Source organism: Heterodontus francisci, chromosome 30, assembly GCF_036365525.1.
Source record: "Heterodontus francisci isolate sHetFra1 chromosome 30, sHetFra1.hap1, whole genome shotgun sequence".
Lineage (NCBI taxonomy): Eukaryota > Metazoa > Chordata > Chondrichthyes > Heterodontiformes > Heterodontidae > Heterodontus > Heterodontus francisci.
In genome coordinates, this window is record NC_090400.1 from 6,655,408 (window position 1) to 6,680,345 (window position 24,938).

A 24,938-nucleotide genomic window follows, 5' to 3' on the forward strand; every position below is an offset into this window, starting at 1 on the left:
ATTTGTCAAGCATGATCTCCCTTTCACAAATCTGTGCTGGCTCTTCTTAATTAACTGAAACCTCTCCAAGTGCCTGTTGATTTTATCCCTGATTATAAATACCTGACCCACCACTGATGTTAAACTGACTGGCCTGTAGTTGCTAGTACTGTCCTTACACCTTTTCTTGAATAAGGGTGTCACATTTGCCTCTCTTCGATCGTCTAGCACCTCCCCCTTATCTAGAGAAGATTGGAAGATTATGGAAAGCCCTTCCACTATCTCCATACCCACTTCCTTTAGCAACCTTGGATGCAAGAATTCTAGAATAGGTGACTGAGCCATTCTAAGCATTGCCAAACTTTCCAGTATCTCCTGATTCTCATTTTTCACCCCATCCATTCCTTCTACCATCTCCGCTTTTATCAATATTTTGTCAGCATCCTCTACCTTAGTAAACACCAATATGCAGTACTCATTAAGTATTCTCGCCTTACCTTGAGCATCTAAGTATAGATCACCCTCTTTGTCCCGCATAGGCCTAAACCTGCCTCATACTACCCACTACTATTTCCAAACCAGTAGAAGATTTTTATATTCCCTTTACTGTTAACTGCCATTCTGTTCTCATTCACTCTTTGTCAGTCTTACATACGAACATACGAATTAGGAGCAGGAGTAGGCCACTCAGCCCCTCGAGCCTGCTCCACCATTCAATAAAATCATGGCTGATATTATTGTAACCCCGACTCCACATTCCCACCTACCCCCAATAACCTTTCACCCACTTGCTTATCAAGAATCTATCTACCTCTGCCTTACAAATATTCAAGGACTCTGCTTCCACTGCCTTTTGAGGAAGAGAATTCCAAAGACTCATGATCATCTGAGAGAAAAAAATTTCTCCTCATCTCTGTCTTTAATGGTGACCCCTTCTTTTTAAATAATGACCCCTAGTTCTAGATTCTTCCACAAGGGGAAACATACTTTCCACATTCACCCTGTTAAAAACCCCTCAGTTTCTTATGTGTTTCAATCAAGTCACCTCTTACTCTTCTAAACTCCAGTCGATACAAGCCGAGCCTGTCCAATCTTTCCTCATAAGAAAACCCGCTCATTCCAGGTATTAGTCTAGTAAACCTTCTCTGAACTGCTTCCAACGCATTGACATCCTTCCTTAAATAAGAGACCAGTACTGTACACAGTACTCCAGATGTGGTCTCACCAATGCCCTGTATAACTGAAGAATAACCTCCCCACTTTTGTATTCAATTCCCCTCATGATAAACGATACCATTCTAATAGCTTTCCTAATTACTTGCTGAACCTGCAGACTAACCTTTTGCGATTCCTGCACTAGGACACCCAGATCCCTCTGTCTCTCAGAGCTCTGCAATCTCTCACCATTTAAATAATATGCTTCTTTTTTATTCTTCCACATTATACTCCATTTGACAGATCTTTGCCCACTGACTTAACCTATCCCTTTGTAGCCTCCTTATGTCCTCTTTACAACTTATTTTCCTATCTATCTTTGTGTCATCAGCAATTTTAGCACATATACCGTCTGTGCCTTCATCCAAGTCATTTATATAAATTGTAAATAGTTGAGACCCCAGCACTGATCCCTGTGGCACACCACTCATTGCACCTTGCCAACCAGAAAATGACCCATTTATGCCTACTCTCTGTTTCTTGTCAGCTAACCAATCTTCTATCCATGTCAATATGTTACCTCTTACACCATGAGCTTTTATTTTCAGCAATAACCTTTGATGTGGCACCTTATCAAATGCCATCTGAAAACCTAAGAACCGGTTCCCTTTATCCATAGCACATGTTACTTCTTCAAAGAACTCCAATAAATTTTTCCCTTTTCCCTTTCACAAAACCATGTTGATTCTGCCTGATTACCTTGTATTTTTCTAAATGCCCTGCTATAACGTCTTTAACAACAGTTTCTAACATTTTCCCTATGACAGATGTTAAGCGAACTGGCCTGTAGTTTCCTGCTTTCTGTCGCCTTCCCATTTTTAACAAACAAATTACATTTGCTATTTTCCAACCAAATGGAACCTTCCGTGAATCGAGGGAATTTTGGAAAATTAAAGCCAACACATCAACTATCTCACCAGCCACTACTTTTAGGATCCTTGGATGAAGTCCATCTGGACCTGGGGACGTGTCAGCCCGCAGCTCCAACAATTTTCTCAGTACTACTTCCCTGGTGATTGTAATTTTCTTCAGTTCCTCCCTCCCTTCCATTTCCTGATTTACAGCTATTTCTGGGGTGTTACTTGTTTCTTCTATAGTGAAGACCGATGCAAAATACTTGTTCAATTCATCTGCCATCTCCTTATTATCCCTTATTAATTCCCCAGACTGACTTTCTATAGGACCAACACTCACTTTGTTAACACTTTTTAAAAAAATATCTGTAAAAACTCTTACTGTTTGCTTCTATTTTTCGAGCACGTTTTCTCTCGTACTCTAATTATTCCCTCCTAATCAATCTTTTAGTCATTCTTTGCTGTCTTTCATATTGTTACGACCAGGCAAAAAAGGTGTCTAGGGGTCTTTTACTGTCTTCACCTAGTCTTATTGTAACAGGGTTTAATTTAAACACATTGTGTTTTGAGCTCCCTTGTTGTGAATCCTTATTCACAGCTTTCCAATTATAAGGCAAGGAAATGAGCACGCCAGGTTTTCTTCAGGTTTAAAGAAGAAAAGTGAAATTTTATTAAAACTTAAACTCTAATTCCGTTAACGCCTACGGATACACACCACGCCTCACGCCAGCATGCATACGCGATACACATGCAAATAAGGACAGAAAAGAGCAGAAGGAAAAATAAATGGAGAGGTTTGAGGCAATATCAGAAGTGGGTTTCTTGTTACTGTTTCTGTGTTTCCAGCTCACCATAGAGTCTTTGACTGTGGAGAGCTCTTACTTTTCGTTGGGGTCCAATATTTTTCTTAAACCTTGTTCACATAGGAGACTTTTCTCTCTTTGAGTTTACGTGTCTTCAATGGTTCTTCGGTTCTGTGAGAAAGAGATGGGAGCAGACAGGAGAGAGGTGTTCTCAGTCCAGGAGCAAACAGCCTTCTGATTTCAAATTCCTTGTTGGTAATGCAAATTCAAAAAACTCCAACAGTCAGCCAGCCATGTGAACAAACTGGTCCGACCACGTCAGTTAACCTAGAATGCTGGCCTTTCCATCTTCAATGTCTGGTAATCAAAAGTCCATTGTGGATTAAATTGGAGCAAGGAATAGCCCCTTTATTCTTTGAAGTACTGTCTGTGGATATGCGAATATCTTTCTCCAGCCAAAGTTTCCAATAGTTTTTTTTGAAGCAAGTTCTTTCTTCGCCAGCAACTGTTTAAAATCAATGTTCATGTGGTGAACATTGGCAGGTGGGGGGCTTGCCTGACACCTCCACATCCAGGTGAATGAAATGCGATTTGAAGAAAAACTGCTTTATTTCATTACAGGGTTTGAGAGAAATATAAGATACAGAAAGAAAAAACATGCATTTCTCTCATTCATTGCTATTCATTCACCAATTTTAAAGCATATTAAAAATGATCCTTCCTGGGTGCTACGGCTGTTTTAATTTCACCCTTTTTTCCCTCAGGAGAGTTAGAGCTGAACTCTCTGAGTCATGCAAAGACTTTTGATTTCAGGGGATGGGTGGTTCCCTTTTTCTCTGACTGTGGGGGAGGAGTCTTTCTTACTCACCTTTTTCTTCTCTGGGACAACCCTACCTGCAGGTATTTGTGCAGACTTAACTGCACCGCCTGTGACACTTCGAGTAGGTGAGGCATCACCCTCCATTGTTTTTGTGCCTCCTAGAGGTCTCTCTTTGTCTCTGTACATGCTGTTAGCAACTCTGGTGGGGTGCTTCCAGAGTCTGCATTTACATAGGATGCGGGGGGGGGGTCTAATTTTTCACATTTTTCGGGGTCGGTTGACCGGACAGTTCGGGTTTTCATCCAGAATTTTTCCCATAATTCCTTTAACCTGTCCTCTTGCTCACTTTTTCCCCTTCTCTTTCTAAACTATTTCCAGCCATGTGCCTGCCTGTCCCCTTTTGTACTCGGCAATGGTCCCTTATCATTCACCAGCCCTCGGCTGGAGGGTCCTCCTAACATTAGTACAGGACTTAGGTGTGCAGGTTTCACTGGAGGTTAGGGTTTCCCCTCAACCTGGCACATGTGACAACTACTGCAGTACTCCACCACATCTTTGTAGAGTTTTGGCCAATCAAACCGCTGTCTTATGCAGGCTTTATTCTTTTGTATCCCGGCATGTAGAGCCACTGTAGTCTCATGGGCCCTTCTTAATATTTCTCCCTGGTACCTCTGTGGCACCACTAACTGGTGAACTACTGTCCACTCCTTGCCATCAGTTCTGTGAGGAGAACTCCATTTCCTCATCAGTACCTCATTCTTTAAATAGTACCAATCAGGGACTCCCTCTGTTTCACTTTCAGACTGGGCAACCTAAGCTAACTCTCACAATACTGGGTCAGCTCGCTGAGCCTCACCTAGGGAAAATCCATTAATTCATTCCCTGGGCCTCCGATCTTTCCAAAGAAAGTCTTGGACAGGCAGACCGCATGGTCATCTGCCTGCAGTGCCAATGCAGTCTCCTCCGGGGGAGCGGGTTTGGTCATGGCCTGATCCACTGCACATTCAGTGACACTGCAAGGCGTCCTTCTCCCGCCACTGCCCTGTCTCTCTGGCCTCCTGCAGTCTTTCTTTCACTACTCGGGGGGCTACCACCTGTACCCCTGGCAGATCATTACCTAGGAGCAGGTCAACCCCGTCCACAGGCAAACTAGGGACAATCCCTATGGTCACTGGTACCGAAACTAGGTCACACTCCAGGAGCACCCGATGTACAGGTACAAGCATACACTGCCCTTCAATACCATTCACCACCATTTTGGTGTTCACTGCACTCGCTGGGGGAAAGGTCAGACCTTTTCCCAGTAAAAGGGATCTAGTGGCCCCTGTGTCCCTGAGAATCACTATGGGCTTGCTTGCCCCACACGAGGGGCATGGGGTTAACTTACCTTCAGATACAAAGCCCTGGTAGCCTTCAGGAATCCTATTAACTTTTCCTGCACTGGCCCTCGCAAGCTTCCTGTGTTGCAATCTTATTGCAGTTAAAGCCATAGATGGTTCTGCTGTGCTTTGCATCAGGCCCTCATCACTGAGCGAGTGTGCCCTGATTAACCCGACTGGTTTCCTCTTTAGTTTCCAACAGTTAGCTTTTAAATGCCCTGCTTTATTACAATGGAAGCACACAGGTCTCTGGGTCTCACTGTTGCTCAAAGCACCTTCGTTTTTGGCTGGAAGAGGGCACCCTGTGTCTCCTGCTTTCCTTTCTCCTTTTCGTATTTGTGGGGGTGATTAAGGAAGGTTCTCCCTGGGAAACCGAGTTGTAAATTAAAGCAAACTCATCGGCTAGAACGGCTGCTTGCTGGGCTCCCTGAACCTGTTGCTCCTCTACATGGGTCTTTATTGAGAATAGGAGAGAGTGTTTAAATTCCTCTAACAGGATTACTTCTCTGAGAGTCTCATAGCTGAGTTGTATTTTTAAAGCCCTCAACCACTGGTCAAAAGCCAGCTGCTTGCTTGCTTTCAAACTCCAGATAAGTTTTATTAGCTTGCTTTTTGAGGGTTCTAAACTTTTGGCAGTAGGATTCAGGTACTCATTCATATGTCCCGAGGATAGCATTTTTGGTCAGTTCAGAATTTGATGAACTCTCATCAGGCAACAGGGAATAAACCAAATGGGCTTTTTCAGTTAAGTTGCTTTGCAGTAAAAGAGGCCAGGTCTCAGCTGGCCATTTTAGCTGGCTTGCCAGTTTCTCGATAGACACAAAAAACACTTACACATCTTCCTCATTGAATTTTGGAATTAATTGAGCGAGGTTTAGCAATCTTGTACCCACTCTTGAATTCTGCTCCTCCATATTGGTCATGCTTTCACTATGGTTACTCTGTAGCTCCCTAGTTAACTCAAGCAGCTTCAACTCGCTTTCTTCGCATTCTTCATGGAATATTCTTTGTCTCTCTCTCTCTCTCCTGCCTTTCATTTTCTTCCCGTTCATTCTGGAAGTCTCTCTCTTTCTCCCTCTCCTGCCTCTCTCTCTCTTTTTCTCTCCCGTAATTCAAAATTCCTTTGTTCCAATTGTATCTTTGCTAGCAATACCCCGTCGGAGTCTACCTCTAACCCTGTTTCTACTTCTTCAGATTCAGGGGAAAAATGGTGGGCCACTAACCTCAGAAACATAGAAACATAGAGAATAGGAGCAGGAGTTGGCCATTCGGCCCTTTGAGTCTGCTCCGCCATTCATGATGATCATGGCTCATCTTCCAACTCAGTAACCTGTTCCCGCTTTCGCCCCATACCCTTTGATCCCTTAGACCCAAGAGCTATATCTAACACCTTCTTGAAAACATGCAATGTTTTGGCATCAACTGCTTTCTGTGGTAGCAAATTCCACAGCTCACCACTCTCTGGGTGAAGAAATTTCTCCTCATCTCAGTCCTGAAAGGTTTTCCCTGTATCCTTAGACTATGACCCCTGGTTCTCCCCCACCATCGGGAACATCCTTCATGCATCTACCCTGTCAAGTCTTGTTAGAATTTTATAGGTTTCTATGAGATCCCCCCTCACTCTTCTCAACTCCAGTGAATATAATCCTAACTGACTCAATCTCTCCTCATACGTCAGTCGCACCATCCCAGTAATCAGTCTGGTAAGCCTTCGCTGCACTCCCTCTATAGCAAGAACATCCTTCCTCAGATAAGGAGACCAAAACTGCACACAATATTCCAGGTGTGGCCTCACCAAGGCCATGTATAATTGTAGCAAGACATCCCTGCTCCTGCACTCGAATCCTCTCACTATGAAGGCCAACATACCATTTGCCTCTTTTATCGCCTGTTGGACCAGCATGCTTACCTTCAGCAACTGGTGGATGAGAACACCCAGGTCTCGCTGCATATTCCCCTCTCTCAGTTCTTAGCTGTTCAGATAATAATCTGCCTTCCTGTTTTTGCTACCAAAGTGGATAACCTCACATTTATTCACATTATACTGCATCTGCCATGCGTTAGCCCACTCACTCAACTTGTCCAAATCACCCGGAAGCCTCTCTGCATCCTCCTCAGAACTCACCCTCCCACCCAGTTTTGTGTCATCTGTAAATTTGGTTCAGACTGCCTAGCCTTGCCACGTACAGTGATCCCACACTGCTCAGCCATTTTCCTCAACTCCTCCATAGACAATGCTTTTAACTTATCCCAAGTTACTTCACCCTGACTTGGAGAGCTACTCGCTTCAGTTTTAGACATGTTCGTTTTCAAGCACACACAACCACAAGAGAACCTGTATTAAAACCTTTCTCTTTTTGATTGGGAACAATTTGGCTTCCCACTTCCAATTTCACTCATTTGTCTGTGGGTAAAATTCTGGACCCTAGCACCCAAATTTCTATTATGACCTGGTGAGAAAGGTGTCTAGGGGTCTTTTACTGTCTTCACCTGGTCTTATTGTAACAGGGTTTAATTTAAACACACTGTGTTTTGAGCTCCCTCATTGTGAATCCTTGTTCACAGCTTTCCAATTATAAGGCAAAGAAATGAGCACGCCAGGTTTTCTTTAGGTTTACAGAAGAAAAGTGAAGTTTTATTAAAACTGAAACTTAAACTTTAATTCAATTAACACCTACGGATACACACCGCGCCCCACGCTAGCATGCATATTTGATACACACATTGAAATAAGGACAGAAAAGAGCAGAAGAAAAAATAAATGGAGAGGTTTGAGGCAATATCAGAAGCGGCTTTCTTGTTACTGTTTCTGTGTTTCCAGCTCACCATAGAGTCTTTGATTGTAGACTGCTCTTACTTTTTGTTGGGTTTTGTTGTATTCTTCTTAAATCTTGTTCACATAGGAGACTTTTCTCTCTTTGAGTTTACGTGTCTTCAATGGTTCTTCAGTTCCGTGAGAAAGAGATGGGAGGTGACTGGAGAGAGGTGTTCTCAGTCCAGGAGCAAACAGCCTTCTGATTTCAAATTCCTTGTTGGAAGTTCAATTTCAAAAAACTCCAAAAGTCAGCCCGCCATGTGAACAAACTGGTCCGACCACATCTGTTTGGGTATTTGGCCACCTTAGCGGTTAACCTGGAATGCTAGCCTTTCCACCTTTAATGTTTGGTTATCAGAAGTCCATTGTGGATTAAATTGGAGCAGGGAATAGCCCCTTTGTTTTGTGGATATGCTAATATCTCTCTCTAGCCAAATTTTTCAAGTTTTTTTAAAGCACGTTCTTTCTCGACCAACAACTTTATAAAATCAATGTTCATGTGGTAAAATTAATTTTCCTCATTCTTGGCAGGTGGGGGGGTTTGCCTGACATATTCTGTCCAATCTTTTGACCTGCCACCCATCTTTGCGCAATTATATACTTTTTCTTTAAGTTTGATACTTTCTTTAACTTTTTAAATTAAGCACGGATAGTGGGTCCTCCCGTTGGATTTCTTCTTTCTCGTTGGAATGTATCTATTCTGTGTATTCTGAAATATCCTCTTAAATGTCTGCCACTACATATCTCTTGACCTATCCCTGAACCTAATTTGCCAGTTCACTTTAGCTAGCTTTCATGCCCTCATAACTGCCCTTATTTATGTTTAAAATACTTGTCTTGTACCCATTCTTCTCTCCCTCAAACAAAATGTAAAATTCAATCATATTATGATTGCTGCTACCTAGGGGCGCCTTCACTATGATGTCATCAATGAATCCTGTCCCAATGCACAATACCAGGTCAAGTATAGCCTGCTCTCTGGTTGGCTCCAGAACGTGCTGTTCTAAGAAACTATCCGGAAAACATTCTATGAACTCCTCATCTCGCCTACCTTTGCCCATCTGATTTTTCTAGTCTATATGTAGATTAAAATCCTGCATGATTATCGCCATACCTTTCTGACAAGCTCCCTTTATTTCTTCCTTTATACTCTATTGAAACAAGTGGTTCCTGTTAGGGGCCCTGTATACCACTTCCACGAGTGACTTCTTGCCTTTATCATTTCTCATTTTCTTATTTTCTGCTTCTCTTTCCCTTTCAACATATTAGGATGGATTTTATGTTGCTGCTGCCGAGTACAGCGGTGACCGTTCAGGATGGTGACCCGCACGCGTGGGTTTTGCTCTGTGGAGCCACTGTGATATTATACATGCTGGCTCATTAACATGGCCAGGGTGCACCGCCATTCCCCCCCCACCCCCCCCCGATGACATGGAGGCGGCGGGCGGTCCGTCCCTGGTAATGGCGTCAGCGCCACTGCACAGGCGCCAGTGCCATTTTTAATGTGCTTCAAGCCCTTGGAAGAAATTTTAATTTTTAAAGGGAATGAAGTGTTAAAATTTAAGTTACACATTACATAACATCTGCACTCCCTTCGCCCACACCCACAAGGAATAATCGAGTCATTAATAGCCCATTCTCCCCCAAGAAAACCTTGATTCAGATCGCAACCTGTCAACCGACCTTTAATAACTTTAATCCTCCACCCCTTCCCACCATCCCCCGACCAATCCAAAGTATTTTCCCTGCTCCCCCCCACCCCCCACCCCACCCTGCCCCTGCACTGCAAAACTTACCTGCACCCACCTCCCCACCAGTGTTCTGCCTTACATCAATGGTTGGAGATCCGACGGCACGGGAGTGGCTGCCGTCAGCTTCAATATGGCACCGGAATGGATGGCAGGAGCAGGTAAATGTTTACTTCAGAGATTTGCATTTTTGTATTTGCAATTATGTAAATTACAGTCCTGCTGCCGAGCGGCGAGGGGGATGTAACGAGGCCTCGCCGCCACCGGCATGATTGGGACGGGCCCTGCCAGCGTCGAGGTCCGTGGTGGGCCTCATCTGGGGCAATCTTAATTCTCTCCCTGCCACAGATCCCGATGTCGAAGCTGCTATAAAATCCAGCCCATTGTATTTGACCTGCTTCTCACTTGAGGAATTCACCTCACATGCATCAGACACCCTTTTTTTGTGTCATCATATTCTCGATCCCTTGTCATCCAATGAAGCCTGGCTTTGGTTCCCCTACCTTTCGCCCCTTGTCTCAATGTCCCTGGCCTGTGCATGAAGCATCTCCTCCTTCAAGATAACCCATTGTTCTGTTACAGATTTTCCTGTCAGTCTTTGGTTCCATTTTACCTTGGCAAGATCCCTTCTCATCCCACTGAAAATAGGCCTTTTCCAATGTGGCACAAGTAGTGTCGTGCAGGCTGACATCAACCATCTGATAAAGGAAAAGATGCAGAATGAAAACTCAACAACATTTACCCCATACTCACTGCACCATTATTATTTTGCAGGGCTCTGGTCTGGAATATTTATTGGCATGGTTGTACAATTAGTTTTCTTGTTGATAGTGATTTACAGAATCAACTGGAGCGAAGCATCCGATGAGGTAAGAGCAGATAATAGAGATTATTTATTACACCAGCAGCACTGTGGCGCAGTAGTTAGCACCGCAGCCTCACAGCTCTAGCGTCCAGGGTTCAATTCTGGGCACTGCCTGTGTGGATTTTGCAAGTTCTTCCTGTGACTGTGTGGGTTTTCGCCGGATGCTCCGGTTTCCTCCCACAGCGATGTGGTAGGAATATGGGATTTGTGTAGGATTAGTATAAATGGGTGGTTGATGGTTGGCACAGACTCGGTGGGCCGAAGGGCCTGTTTCAGTGCTGTATCTTAGACGAAACCAATATTTTTGGTTTAAGTTTTTCTATTTCCCCCATCTCCTTGTCACCTTGTGCCATATACTGTACCCAGCTGGCAGAATAAGCAGTCTGTGCATCCTCACACATCTGCCAACATCATTCTTACTCTACCTGCCAGGGGGCAGTTAAGAGAGTCTCACGGTTACTTTGCCACCCAATAGGAAACTGCAAACGCTTTTCTATAAATTATCATTCTGGATGGTTGGTGTCATCAACTTTAAAAGTTGACCTTTAAAAGGGGCACAACCAATAAACTGTAAATCATAAAAAAAATACTGCTGTCATGCAGGACCCCATCTGCCAAGAATGAGGCACATTAATTTTGCCTCATGGGCATTAAAACTTCAAATTGTTGCTGGGAAGAAGACGAGGCCTATTACAAGGACTGCCAGACCTTAGCTAGAAAGACATTTTTGCATATTAACAGACAGTACTTGAAAGGATAAAGGGGCTATTCCCTGTTCCAATTTAACCCACAATGGGCATTTGATCACCAGGTATTGTGTGTAGAGGAAACATTCCAGGGTCTGCGAGGACAAGACAATCCACAAGGGCCAGGACTCATTAGGCCAGCTGGTCACATGACAAACTGGCCGTTCCAGTTTTTTTTCAACTTCCACAGAGAATTTGAACTCAGAAAGCTCTTGGCTCCTGGACTGAAGCAGACCTTCTCTCCTCCTGTCTGCTCCCATCTCTTTCTCACCAGCTTCGGAATCCAATTGAAGACATGTGGTCCCCAGGAGAGAAAAGTCTCCTACAGTGAACAAGGTTTAAGAAGAATATTGGGCCCCAAAGAAAAGCAAGAATTACCCACAAGCAAAGACTCGACAGTGAGCTCAAAGAACTGCAACAACTCTTCAGATATTGACTCAAACCTTTCCACTTTATTTTTTTCTTCTGCTCCTTTCTGTCCCTATCTGCATGTGTGTATCACATATGCATGCTAGCGTGGGCACCTCGTGTACCCAGAGGCGTTAACCAAATTAGTTTTTTTATTTTAAGTTTTAATAAATTTCACTTTTCTTCTTTAAAACTAAGGACACCTGTTTGTGCTCATTTCTTTGCCTTATTATTGGAAAGAGGTGAACAAGGATTCACCAAGGCAGAGCTCAAAACACAGTGTGTTTAAAATTAAACACTGTTACAGTAAGACCAGGTGAAGTCTGAGAGGGACCCATACACACCTTTCTCACCTGGTCGTAACACTGCTTACTCAATAAATTAAATTAAAATTTGGTTCCTGGTGTCAATGATGCACTCCAGTCCTGCCAGTACCCACTGGCCCTGGAAGGCTTCAATGTTACCGGGGAACACCGTGCTCTCCCTCTCCAGCTACACCCTGGAAGAAACATTGTTGTGGAAGAGAGGCAGGTAGCCAGCCTGAATGACACCTCGACTGCATGCTGCCTGGATCTGTGGTTGGCCACCTTGATCAGGCCCAGGAGCAGTAATGGCAAAGTTCATGGCCTCCCTTCAGTGATCCTTGCCCCCAAATAGCACAGCTGGGATCAGGAATTCACAGTGTGGGGAACCACGGATACAAATCACTCTGTGACACATTGCACAGGATCTATAGAGACACTGTCATCTCTCCAGAAAGAGAGCTCTAAGACAGGGTCTGACCCTTCTATTTTCTGATAAAATGAAACCAAGATTTTGCTGCCTTGTTCCCCTCTGCTACTTGCTTTTGAACACAGCTCAGACTGATGGGATGAGAAATTCCTCTTTCCATGCTCTGGACTCAATCAGCAGGAAAACTGATTCTCAGACTGGTCTGAATTGTTATTTCCCATTAAAAGAATGGAGTTCCCTCACCCCATAAATGGAACTCTGCATAATATGTCACTGGGCTATGTCTTAAAGCAAGACATGAAATGCCAGGTCTCTCAAGTGGATGAGAACATATGCAATTAGTCCTGAATTAAATCCTAACAACTAGCAGATATTTTATATTTAAAACACTTTGAAAATAATACAGATTGAAGAGTGCATTGTACAGAAAGTGCAGCTTCTGTTGTGTCCTTCCTTCACCTTTAATGATGGTTTTTGTGTTTTGTTTGAAGGCTCTGGTTAATGCAGGTGTGATGAAAGACATGGACACTTCAAACAGCGCTTCTGGTGGTCAAACCCAGTATAGGTCAACAGGTAAAAAAGAATGTTGTGCTGATTTTAAATCACTCATCAATTAACGAATGAAAGCAGAGATACTCGTGAATCTGCTATAACTTAAAAATTCACCTAGAGTTTAAAGTCCAACCCCTGCTTGATATCAGCAAAGGCAGCAATAATTTTGAGATCAAAACTCTGTAGTTAACACATACATACAAATAAATAACATTATGTGCCACACAGGAAACTGGAAGTAGGATCATATCAGAGATTGAGAGGCTGTTTCTGTTTTACCACTGATGTCCCAGAATTGACTATCGGCTGCTTCTGAGTTTTGGGGCACAAAACATTCTAACTTATATTGTTGAAGTAGATTCCAGACCAATAATTGTCAGGAATCTAAACCATTGCAGGGACAATTTATTATTAGATTTCTTCTTATCAACGTAAAACAAGAGCAACTAATGTAAGGAACCTGCAGTGCAGACAGCACACAATGGGATTAAATTTCCACAGGGGTTTAATTTGGGTTTTTTCACACTTCTCAATCTGATGCATAAAAACCTTTTGATGGTGAATATATTGGGAAGATATTACCCATAGTTCTCTTCCATTCACACACCTTGGATGCATATATTACCATTTCTTCATCATTGCTGAGTCAATGTCCTGGAAATCCCTGCCGAACAGCCTTGTGGGAGCACCGTTACCACAAGGACTACACCACCTTCCCAGTTCAACCAGGAATGGGCAATAAATGCTATCTTGCCAGCATTGCCCCGAGAACAAATGTAAAGAAAACATTCTGCTTGGCTGTTAATATCTCTGAGATAAAAGGAGTGCACTTCATACATGTCTCCTCCTAGCTGTTCACTTTGACTTTGGTTCCTCTTTAATTAAAACACTAAGATATTAACAGATTGTTCAGTAAGTCTTCATTCATATTTTAGTAGACCAGTAACACTTGAGCTGTGAAATTCAAACTAACCTGTGATGATTCATGGTCACATCCACCAATGATGGGGTCAATGAACTTTTGATAGTCTTTGGCCATATTGCTGGCAGTGTGACTACATGGCTTTGTAGAATGGTTCTCAGCTAGCAGCCCTTTCTTTAAATTCGTTCATGGAATGTGGGTGTCGCTGGATAGGATAGAATTTATTAACCATCCCTAATTGCCCTTGAGAAGGTGGTGGTGAGCCTCCTTCTTGAACCGCTGCAGTCCATGTGGGGTAGGTCCACCCACAGTGCTGTTAGGAAGGGAGTTCCAGCATTTTGACCAGGTGACATTGAAGGAATGGCAAAAACATCCCAAGTCAGGATGGTGTGTGGCTTGAAGGGAATTTGGTGGTGTTCCTGTGCATTTGCTGCCCTTGTCCTTCTAGGTGCTTGGAAGGTGCTGTCTGAGGAGCGTTGGTGCATTGCTGCAGTGCATTTTGTAGATGGTACACACTGCTGCCACTGTGTGTTGGTGGTGATGGGAGTGAACTTTTGTGGATGGGATGCCAATCAAGCAGGCTGCTTTGCCCTGGATGGTGTCGAGCTTCTTGAGTGTTGTTGGTGCTGCACCCATCCAGGCAAGTGGAAAGTATTCCATCACACTCCTGACTTGTGCCTTGTCGATGGTGGACAAGCTTTGGGGAGTCAGGAGGTGAGTTACTTGCTGCAGGATTCCTAGCCTCTAACCTGCTCTTGCAGCCACGGTATTTATATGGCTACTCCAGTTCAGTTTCTGGTCAATGGTAACCCGTAGGATATTGATCGTGGGGGATTCAGCAATGATATGCCATTGAATGTCAAGGGGAGATGGTTTTATTCCCTCTTGTTGGAGATGGTCATTGCCTGGCACTTGTGTGGTATGAATGTTACTTGGCACTTATCAGCCCAAGCCAGGATATTGTCCAGGTCTTGTTGCATTTCTACACGGACTGCTTCAGTATCTGAGGAGTTGCGAATGCTGCTGAACATTGTGCAATCATCAGAGAACATCCCCACTTCTGACCTTATGATTGTAGGAAGGTCATTGAGGAAGCATTTGAAGATGGTTGGACCTCGGACACTACCCTGATGAACTCCTGCATTGATGTCCAGGAGCTGAGATGATTGACCTCCAACAACCACAACCATCTTCCTTTGCGCTAGGTATGAGTCCAACCAGCGGAGAGTTTTCCCCCTGATTCCCATTGACCTCCGTTTTGTTCGGGCTCCTTGATGCTCGGTATTGGGTCAAATGCTGCCTTGATGTCAAAGACAGGCACTCTCACTTCACCTCTTGAATTCAGCTCTTTTGTCCATGTTTCAGACAAGGCTGTAATGAGGTCAGGAACTGAGTGGCCCTGGCAGAATCCAAACTGAGCCTCACTGAGCAGGTTATTGCTGAGCAAATGCCGCTTGATAGCACTGTTGACAACTCCTTCCAACACTTTATCGATGATCGAGAGCAGACTGATGGGGCGGTAATTGGCCAGGTTGGATTTGTCCTGATTATTGTGTGCAGGACAGACCTGGGCAATTTTCCACATTCCCAGTTGGATGCAAGTGTTGTAGCTGTACTGGAACCGCTTGGCTCGAGGCGTGGCAAGTTCTGGAGCACAGGTCTTCAGTACTATTGCCAGAATGTTGTCAGTGCCCATAGTCTTTGCAGTATCCGGTGCCTTCAGTCATTTCTTGATATCATGAGGAGTAAATTGAATTGGCTGAAGACTGGCATCTGTGATGCTGAGGACTTCAGGAGGGGGCCGAGATGGATCATCAACTCAGCACTTCTGGCTGAAGATTATTGCAAATGCATCAGCCTTATCTTTTGCACTGATGTGCTGTGCTCCCCCATCATTGAGGATGTGGATATCTGTGGAGCCACCTCCTCCTGTTACTTGTTTAATTGTCCACCACCAGTCTTGACTGGATGTGGCAGGACTGCAGAGCTTGGATCTGATCTGTTGGTTATGGGATCGCTTAGCTCTGTCTATTGCATGTTGCTTATGCAGTTTAGCATGCAAGTAGTCCTGGGTTGACACCTCATTTTGAGGTATGCCTGGTGCTGCTCCTGGCATGCCCTCCTGCACTCTTCATTGAACCAGGGTTGGTCCCCTGGCTTGCTGGTAATGATGGGGGATATGCCAGGCCGTGAGGTTACCGATTGTGGTTGAGTGCAATTCTGCTGCTGCTGATTGGCCACAGTTTTGCATTGCTAGATCAGTTCAAAATCTAACACGTTTAGCACAGTGATAGTAACATACAATACGGTGGAGGGTATCCTCAATGTGAAGAGAGGACTTCCTCTCCACAAGGACTGTGCGGTGGTCACTGCCATCAATAGTGTCATGGACAGATGCATCTGCGACAGACAGATTGGTGAGGACGAGGTCAAGTATATTTTTCCCTCTTGTTGGTTCCTTCACCACCTGCCACATACCCAGTGTAGCAGCTATGTCCTTTAGGCCCCGGCCAGCTCGGTCAGTAGTGGTACAACGAGCCATTCTTGGTAATGGACATTGAAGTCTCCCATCCAGAGTACATTCTGCGCCATTGCCACTCTGTGTATCCTCCCAGTGGTGTTCAAAATGGAGGAGTACTGATTCATCAGCTGAAGAAGGGTGGTAGGTCGGAATCAACAGGAGGTTTCCTTGCCCATATTTGACCTGATTCCATGAGACATCATGGGGTCTGGCGCGATTTTGAAGACTCCCAGGACAACTCCCTCCCGACTGTATACCACTGAGACGCCACTTCTGCTGGGTCTGTCCTGCCGGTAGTATTGGTCGTGTCTGGGATATTGTCTGTAAGGTATGATTCTGTGAGTGTGTCAGGCTGCTACTTCACTTGTCTATGGGACAGCTCTCCGAACTTTGGCACAAGCCCCCAGATGGAAGGAGGACTTTGCAGGGTCAACAGGGCTGGGTTTGCTGTTGTCAATTCCAGTGCCGAGGTCGATGTCAGGTGGTCTGTCCAATTTCATTCCTTATTGACTTTGCAGCAGTTAGATATAACTGAATGGCTTGCTGGGCCATTTCAGAGGGCATTCAAGAGTCAACCACATTGTTGTGGATCTGTAGTCACGTGTCGGCCAGACCAGGTGAGGGCAGCAGATTTCCTTCCCTGAAGGACATTAATGAACCAGATGGGCTTTTACGACAATTGACAATGGTTTCATGGCCATCATTAGACTAGCTTTTTAGTGACCCAACTCTAAGTTGGATCATGGAGGGTTCTGATCAGGAAGCAGAAATGCAAAATATGAAAAAGGACAATGTACATTTTTGTACCAGTGCATCTCCTGTTAATTGCTGTTTTGAGCTGGTCTCTCAAACTTTGTCAGGATGGCAACATAGCCAATACTCAGTCGAATTTACCGTGCTTTGACAAGACAGATCTCCTGCTTGTAGCTAATGTGTTATTGCCAATGGTTGGTAGTCATGGAAGAGATCATTGTTCTGATCACCAGCCCTCCTAAAAACAATTGGATCAACCAGTAACATTATGTACTTACAACTTTTCCATGTGACTTTCCTTCACAGAAGTGGACACAGGAAACAGAGCAGTGGTTCCAATGCCCAATGTTTGTCAAATGGAACAAAACATAGACAAAGACCGTGTTACAGATGAGTCTTCCATTCTGGACACTGGAGTTACCACAGTTGGAGAAATCTTGTCCACAAAACAACTGATCATTCGTCGTGGCCTAGCTTTCCTTTCAGGACCATTGGTACTGGCAATTGGACTAGTGATACACTTTATTCTTGCAAAAAACATGTAGACCCCAGTGAATGTTGCAAAGACAAAGCAAGATTATTTTCTGTAGCATGAGACATAAAACTGTGCCTGAATTACAATAGAGGGCAAATTTCACACAAAATCTGATTGTGGCTGCTCAGATTCTCCAATCTATTTCTAAATATATAATAAAGAAAAATGTATTAACAATCATCAGTTACGAACAGATTTCCAAATGTCTCATTCACTGTTGATATTTCAGTTGGATGGTGTTAAGATTTAGCACTTGGAAATACCATTTTCCCATTCAATTGTTGTCCAGAGTCCCAGTGAACAAGCTGCCATTCTTGTGATCAGTTTGTGGATGTATTAGACTAGGCAAGCAAGAGCCTAACTTAGTCATAACCATCAGCCAATGTCCCAGACTCCGACATGACTCTCTCTGGATATGTTTCATCACACCAGCAGCACAGACCCTCCACAGGTGGGGATACAGTAGTATACAGTCAATGGGGGTTACTGGCTCTGGGAGTCATCAGCATTGACCCCAGACCCCTCGCAGTATTATTGCATTAGGTTAAACATAATCAAGGAATCCTCCCACTGATAACCACCGACCATCCGTTCTCAGATGATGAATCAGTTTTGCTCCATGTTGAACACCAGGAGGAAGCACTGAGGGTAGGAAGGGCACAGAATGTACTTTGGTTGGGAGGCTTCAATGTCCATCACCAAGAGCAGCTTGGTAGTAGCACCACTGATCGAACTAGCCATGTTCTGAAGGATATAGCTTGCAGACAGGTGGTGAGAGAACAAACACAAGGGAATAGTGTACTTGACCTCATCCTCACCAATCTACCTTTAGCAATTACATATGTCCAAGAATCTCTCAATCTTTTTCACACTGAGGACACCCTCCATCAAGTATTTTGGCACTGCCAATGTGCTATTTGAGATACATTAAGAACACATCTAGCAGCTCAAAAGTGGGCATCAATGAGGTGCTTTTGTCCATCGGCAGAAACAGAATTGGGTGCCACCACAATTCGGACACTCATGGCTCAGTATATTCCTCATTCCTCCATCACCAACAAGTCAGGTGACCCACCCTGTTCTTTGCATGATGGAAGCAACACCAAGCTCACCTGAAAATGAAGTGCTGACCTGGTGAAGCTACAGCACAGGAATACATAGATGCTAAACAGTGAAAGCAGCACGCTGTATGTAGAGCTACGCGATCCAACAACAACAACACCAACTTGTATTTAATTAGCACATTCAATGTCGTAAAAGTCCCAAGGCATTTCACAAACAGAAGTGTTATCAAACAAAATTTGACACCGAGCCACATAAGGGAATATTAGGGCAGATGAAGACAGCTTTAGAATGCATATATGTAAACATACAAAGTATGGTGAATGAGATTGGTGAGCTACAAGCACAAATAGCCATTTGGGAATATAATGCAGTGGTAATATGGAAAAGTGGCTTAAAAATGGTGATGACTAGGCACTTAATATACAAGGATACAAAGTGTTCAGAAAAGATAGGGAAGGAAAAAGGGGACGTGGGGTGGCAGTACTGATTAGGGAATACATTGCAGTGTTGGAAAGAGAGGATGTCCTTGAATGTGCAAGGACAGAATGCATTTAGTTAGAGTTGAGAAGCAAGAAAGTTATGATCACGCGATTGGAGGTATTCTATAGGACTCCAAATAAGCACATAAGAACAGAAGAAATAGGAGCATAAGTAGGCCATTCAGCCCCTCGAGCCTGCCCCGCCATTCAATAAGATCATGGCTGATCTGTCCCAGGCCTCAACTCCTCTTTCGGGCCTGCTCCGCATAACTCTTGACTCCTTGAGATTTCAAAAATCTATCTAGCCTTCAGAACTCTCTGAGGTAGAGAATTCCAGAGATGCACCACCCTCTGAGAGAAGAAATTCCGTCGCATCTCAGTTTTAAATGTGTGCCCCCTTATTCTGTAACTATGTCCCCTAGTTCGAGATTCCCCCACCAGTGGAAACATATTCTCAACATCTAACCTGTCAAGCCCCCTTAAAATCTTATGTTTCAATAAGATCACCTCTCATTCTTCTAAACTCCAATGAATAAAGGCCTAACCAGTTTAGCCATTCTTGATAAGACAACCCCTTCATCCCAGGAATCAACCTCGTGAACCTTTCCTGAACTGCCTCCAATGCTAGTATATCCTTCTTTAAATACAGGGACCAAAACTGTTTGCAGTACTCCAGGCCTCACCAACACCCTGTACAGTTGTAACAAGACTTCCCTATTTTTAAACTCTAACCCCCTAGCAATAAGGGCCAAAATTCTATTTGCCTTCCCAATTACTTGCTGCACCTGCATGATAACGTTTTGTGTTTCATGTACAAGAACACCCAGATCCCTCTGTACTGCAGTATTTTGTAGACTTTCTCCATCTAAATAATCTGCCTTTTTATTCTTCCTACCAAAGTGGATTACCTCACACTGTCCCACATCGAACTCCATTTGCTAAGTTTTTGTCCACACACTTAACCTATCGATATCCCTTTGAAGATTCTTTGTGTCCTCATCATAACATGCCTTCCCACCTATTTTTGTATCGTCAGCAAATTTGGATACACTACACTCTGTCCCTTCCTCCAAGTCATTAATGGAGAGAGTAAATAGTTGAGGCCCTAGGACCGATCCTTGTGGCATCCCACTAGTTACGGCTTTCCAACCTGAAAATGACCCATTGATCCTGACTCTCTGCTAACCAATCCTCAGTCCATGCCAACACATTACCCTCAATACCCTGAGCTCTTATTTTGTGCAATAACCTTTTATGTGGCACCTTATCAAAAGCCTTCTGAAAATCCAAATACACTCCGTCTACTGGTTCCCTTTTATCCACTCTATTTGTTATATCCTCAAAGAACTCTAACAAATTTGTCAAACATGATTTCACTTTCATAAAACCACATTGTCTCTGTTTGATTGCATTATGTTTTTCTAAATGTCCTGCTATTTCTTCCATAATAATGGACTCTAGCATTTTCCCAATAACAGATGTTAAGCTAACTGGTCTATAGTTTCCTGCTTTCTGTCTCCCTCCTTTCTTGAACAGGGGCATCACATTGTTTTCCAATCCGCTGGTACCCAACCGGAATCCGGTGAGTTTTGGTATATTACGATCAATGCCTCCACTATCTCTGTAGCCACCTCTTTAAAAACCCTTGGGTGCTGGCCATCAGGTCCTGGCAACTTGTCTGCCTTTCGTCCCATCAGTTTGTCAAGCATCTTTTCCCTCTTGATAGAGATTGTTACAATTTCCTCCCTCCCGTTTACACCTTGCTCATCTATTATTGTTGGGATGTTTGTCGTGTCCTCCACTGTAAAGACCGATGCAAAATATTGGTTTAAATTATCTGCCTTTTCTCTGTTCCCTGTTATTAATTCCCCAGTCTCATCTTCTAAGGGCCCCACACTTACTTTAGCAACTCTCTTCCTTTTTATATACCTGTAGAAGCTCTTAATGTTTGTTTTTATATTTCTTGCCAATTTACTCTCAATCAATTTTCTTCCTCTTTATGAGTTTTTTAGTCATCTGCTGCTGGTTTCTAAAAAAAAATCCCAATCCTCTGGCCTACCACTAGCTTTTACCGCTTTGTACGCCTTTGTTTTTGATTTGATACTCTCCGTAACACCCTTTGTTATCCACGGGTGGTTCATCGTTCTCATCGAGTCCTTCCTTCTGACTGGAATAAATGTTTGCTGAGTTGTGAAATATCTGCTTAAAAGTCTGCCACTGCTCATCTACTGACTTCCCCTGTAGTCTATTTTCCCAGCCCGCTTTAGACAACTCTGTCTTCATACTTCTGTAATTGCCCTTGTTTAAGTTGAATACATTGTTTTGAGACCCGAGTTGCTCACCCTCAAACTGAATTTGAAATTCTACCATGTTACGATCGCTTCCCCCCAGAGGATGCTTACCTCCGAGATCTCTTATTAATCCTACTTCATTACACATTACCAAATCTAAAATAGCCTGGTCCCAGGTAGGTTCTGCAACATATTGTTCGAAGAAACAATCCCTGATGCACTCTACAAATTCGTCTTCCATGATACCCTTGCCAATTTGATTTGTCCAGTCTATATGCAGATTAAAATCACCCATGATAATTACAGTGCCCGTCTTACACGCCTCCATTTTTTCCTGATTAATAGTTTGTCCGACAGAGAGGCAACTCCTTCGGGGCCTATAGAACACTCCCACCCATGATTTCTTTCCCTTGCTATTCCTTATGATGAGAGAGAGAGAAATAGAGGAGTAAATTTGCAGGGAAATGGCAGAGATGTGTAAGAACTATAGAATGACGATATTGGGAACTTTAATTACCCAAATAAAAGCAAAATACTGCGGATGCTGGAAATCTGAAACAAAAACAAGAAATGCTGGAATCACTCAGCAGGTCTGGCAGCATCTGTGGAAAGAGAAGCAGAGTTAACGTTTCGGGTCAGTGACCCTTCTTCTTAATTACCCAAATATTGATTGGGATAATTTTCGAATAAAAGATAAGGAGGTGGAGGAATTTCTGAAATCTGTTCAGGAGAACTTCCTTGACCAATATTTTCTCGGTTCCACTTGGAAGGAGGCATTGCTGGAGCTGGTGCTGGGGACTGAGGTGGGCCAAGTTGACCAAGTGCTTGTGGGTGAATGTTTGGGTAAAAGTGATCATTGGAGCACATGGTTTAGATTGTGAATGAAAAAGAGCAAGGGACAATCTAAAGTAGAACTTCTAAATGGGAAGAGAGCTAACTTCAAAGAGATGAGAGGGGATCTAGTCAAGGTAAAATGCAACCAAAGACTGACAGGAAAAACTGTAAAGAAACAATGGGTAAGCTATAAGGAGGAGATGCTTCAGCAACAGGCTCGGTACATTTCAACAAGGATGAAAGTTAGAGGAACCAAAACCAGGCCTCCTTGGATGAAAAGGTAGATGGAGAATATGATGAAACAAAAAACGAGAGTATACCATGCATTTCAGGTGAATTCTTCAAGCAAGAACCTTAAGGCTAGAATACTTAATGAGTACTTTGTATCAGTGTTTACTAAGGCAGAAGCCGAGATGGTGGAGATTATGGATGGGATGAAAATTGATAGGCAGGATGTACTGGAAAGGCCGGCGATGCTGAGAGTGGATAAGTCGCCTGGTTTGGATGGCTTGCATTGCATGTTGCCATGGGAATTTGAGGGTGGAGATAGTGCAAGGGCTTGCCATAATCTTCCAATCTTCCCTCGATACGGGGAGGTGTCTGAGAATTGGAGAGTGGAAAATGTGACACCCTTGTTCAAAAAATGGTGTAAGGACATTCCATGTAACTCCAGGCCAGTCAGTTTAACATCAGTGGTGGGTAAGGTTATAGATACAACATTCAAGGCAAGAATTAACAGGCATTTGAAAAGTTTTGTCTGAATTAAGGAGAGCCAGCAGGGATTTTTAAAGGGCAAAACGTGTTTGACTAATCGAATGGAATTTTTTGATAAAGTAACAAAGAAGGTTGATGAGGGGAATGTGGTGGATGTTGTCTATGTGGATTTTAAGAACGTGTTTGACAAAGTACCACATAAAAGGCTGGTTAACTAAATTGAGGCTCATTGAATGGGAGAGTCTTTGTCAACTTGGATTTAAAAAATTGACTTAAGGACAGAAAACAGCCCTTTTCCAGACTGGAGGATGGTAGACTGTGTTGTTCCGAAAGGGTCAGCTTTTGGACTACTGCTTTATTGATATATACAAATGAATTGGATATTGAAATACAGAATAAAATTTCAAAATTTGCTGATGATACCAAACTTGGAGGTTTGGCAAACAGCGAAGATGATACCAATGACTGCAACAGGATTTCGATACACTCGACGAATGTGCAGACAAGTGGAAGATGTAATTCAATGCAGAAAAGTGTAAGATGTTGCATTTTGACAGAAGGGATAGGGAGAAGCAATATAGACTTAATCGCACAGTTCTAAGGAGTCTGCAAGAGCAGAGGAACCTGGGGATGCAGTAAATAGGTTTTTGAAGGCCATAGGACATAGTGAGAGAGTAGTTTGGAAAAGCATATGGAATCTTGGGTTTCATAAATAGAGATGTTGAATACAAAAGTGGGGAAGTTATGCTAAACCCTGAAAACTCTGGTTAGGCCACAACTAGACTATTGCGTCCAGTTCCGGTCTCTACACTTTAGGAAGAATGTGAGGGCCCTTGACAGGGTGCAGAGGAGACTTAACAGAATGAGGGATTTTAGTTACAAGGTTAGATTGGAGAAGCTGGGGTTGTTCTCCTTGGAGCAAAGTAGATTGAGGTGAGATATAATAGAAGTGCATAGGTTTATGACAGGATTAGATAAGGTCGACAAAGAAAAGCTGTTCCTATTAGCTGATGGCACAAGGACAAGGGACACAGATTTAAGATTTTGAACAAGAGATGCAGGGCGAATGTGAGGAAGAATTTTTTAGTGCAGCGAGTGGTAATGACCTGGAACTTGCTGCCTACAAGGGTGGTGGAAGTGAAGACAATCAATGGTTTGAAAAGGAAATTGGATGGGCACTTGAGGGAAATATACTTTCAGGGCTACAAGGATAGAGTGGGGGAATGGGACTGACTGGATTGCTCTACAGAGAGCCGGCATGGACTCGATGAGCCGAATGGCTTTCTTCTGTGCTGTTATGACTCCATCCTGTCCTTTAGGGAAGGGAGGTGGGAGTCAAACAATATGGAAAGGGTTGCTGTTCCTGACGTTGTCCTAGACCCCAGAATTTTAGCCCAGGAAATGAAATGGTGAGGACGTCCTCCCACCCCAGGCCAATTGAGTTCCTTAAGTGGCCAATTAAGGTAAGACCTGGCAGCCTCTAGCAGGGTTGTTGGGCGTGCCAGTTCTTGGAGGGCAATTTGAGGCCCTTGGAGGGCCCCATGGCAGCATGGCCGCTGCCCGTCAGGACACCACCCCCACCCTTAACAACACCACCCCCCGAACCCCGTCACCAGTGCCTGCCTGACTGACCCCGGTGACACTGGCCCCAATTACCTGTTCGGGGTCTCCGACATCTTCTCTGCTGCAGACCTCCTGCAGTACCAGCAGTGGCCACCGCTTCCAATGGCACTGCTGGTACTGCAGTGCTGCCAGCCCTCCGATTGGCCAGCAGTTCAGGATGCGGGAGCTCGTCCCTTAAAGGGATGGCGTCTCCTACAGCAGCTGCCCGCCACTAAATTGCAAGGGGGTCCATCTGATGGGCAAGGCGGGCTGTCCCCAACCTTCTGGCATGCCGCCTGGATCCCC

General features: G+C 43.9%; 1 protein-coding gene across 1 annotated transcript in view; it reads left to right on the plus strand.

Annotated features, from left to right (window-relative positions):
- Positions 1-17,691, plus strand: part of LOC137346464 (multidrug and toxin extrusion protein 1-like) — a 69,446-nt gene extending 51,755 nt beyond the window's left edge. Inside the window, exons 15-17 of the mRNA XM_068009916.1 lie at positions 10,388-10,482; positions 12,856-12,937; positions 17,419-17,691. Coding sequence (XP_067866017.1) covers positions 10,388-10,482; positions 12,856-12,937; positions 17,419-17,657 — 416 coding nt within the window. The 3' untranslated portion in view covers positions 17,658-17,691. The remainder of the gene's footprint in view (positions 1-10,387; positions 10,483-12,855; positions 12,938-17,418) is intronic.
- Positions 17,692-24,938: the final 7,247 nt, after the last annotated feature.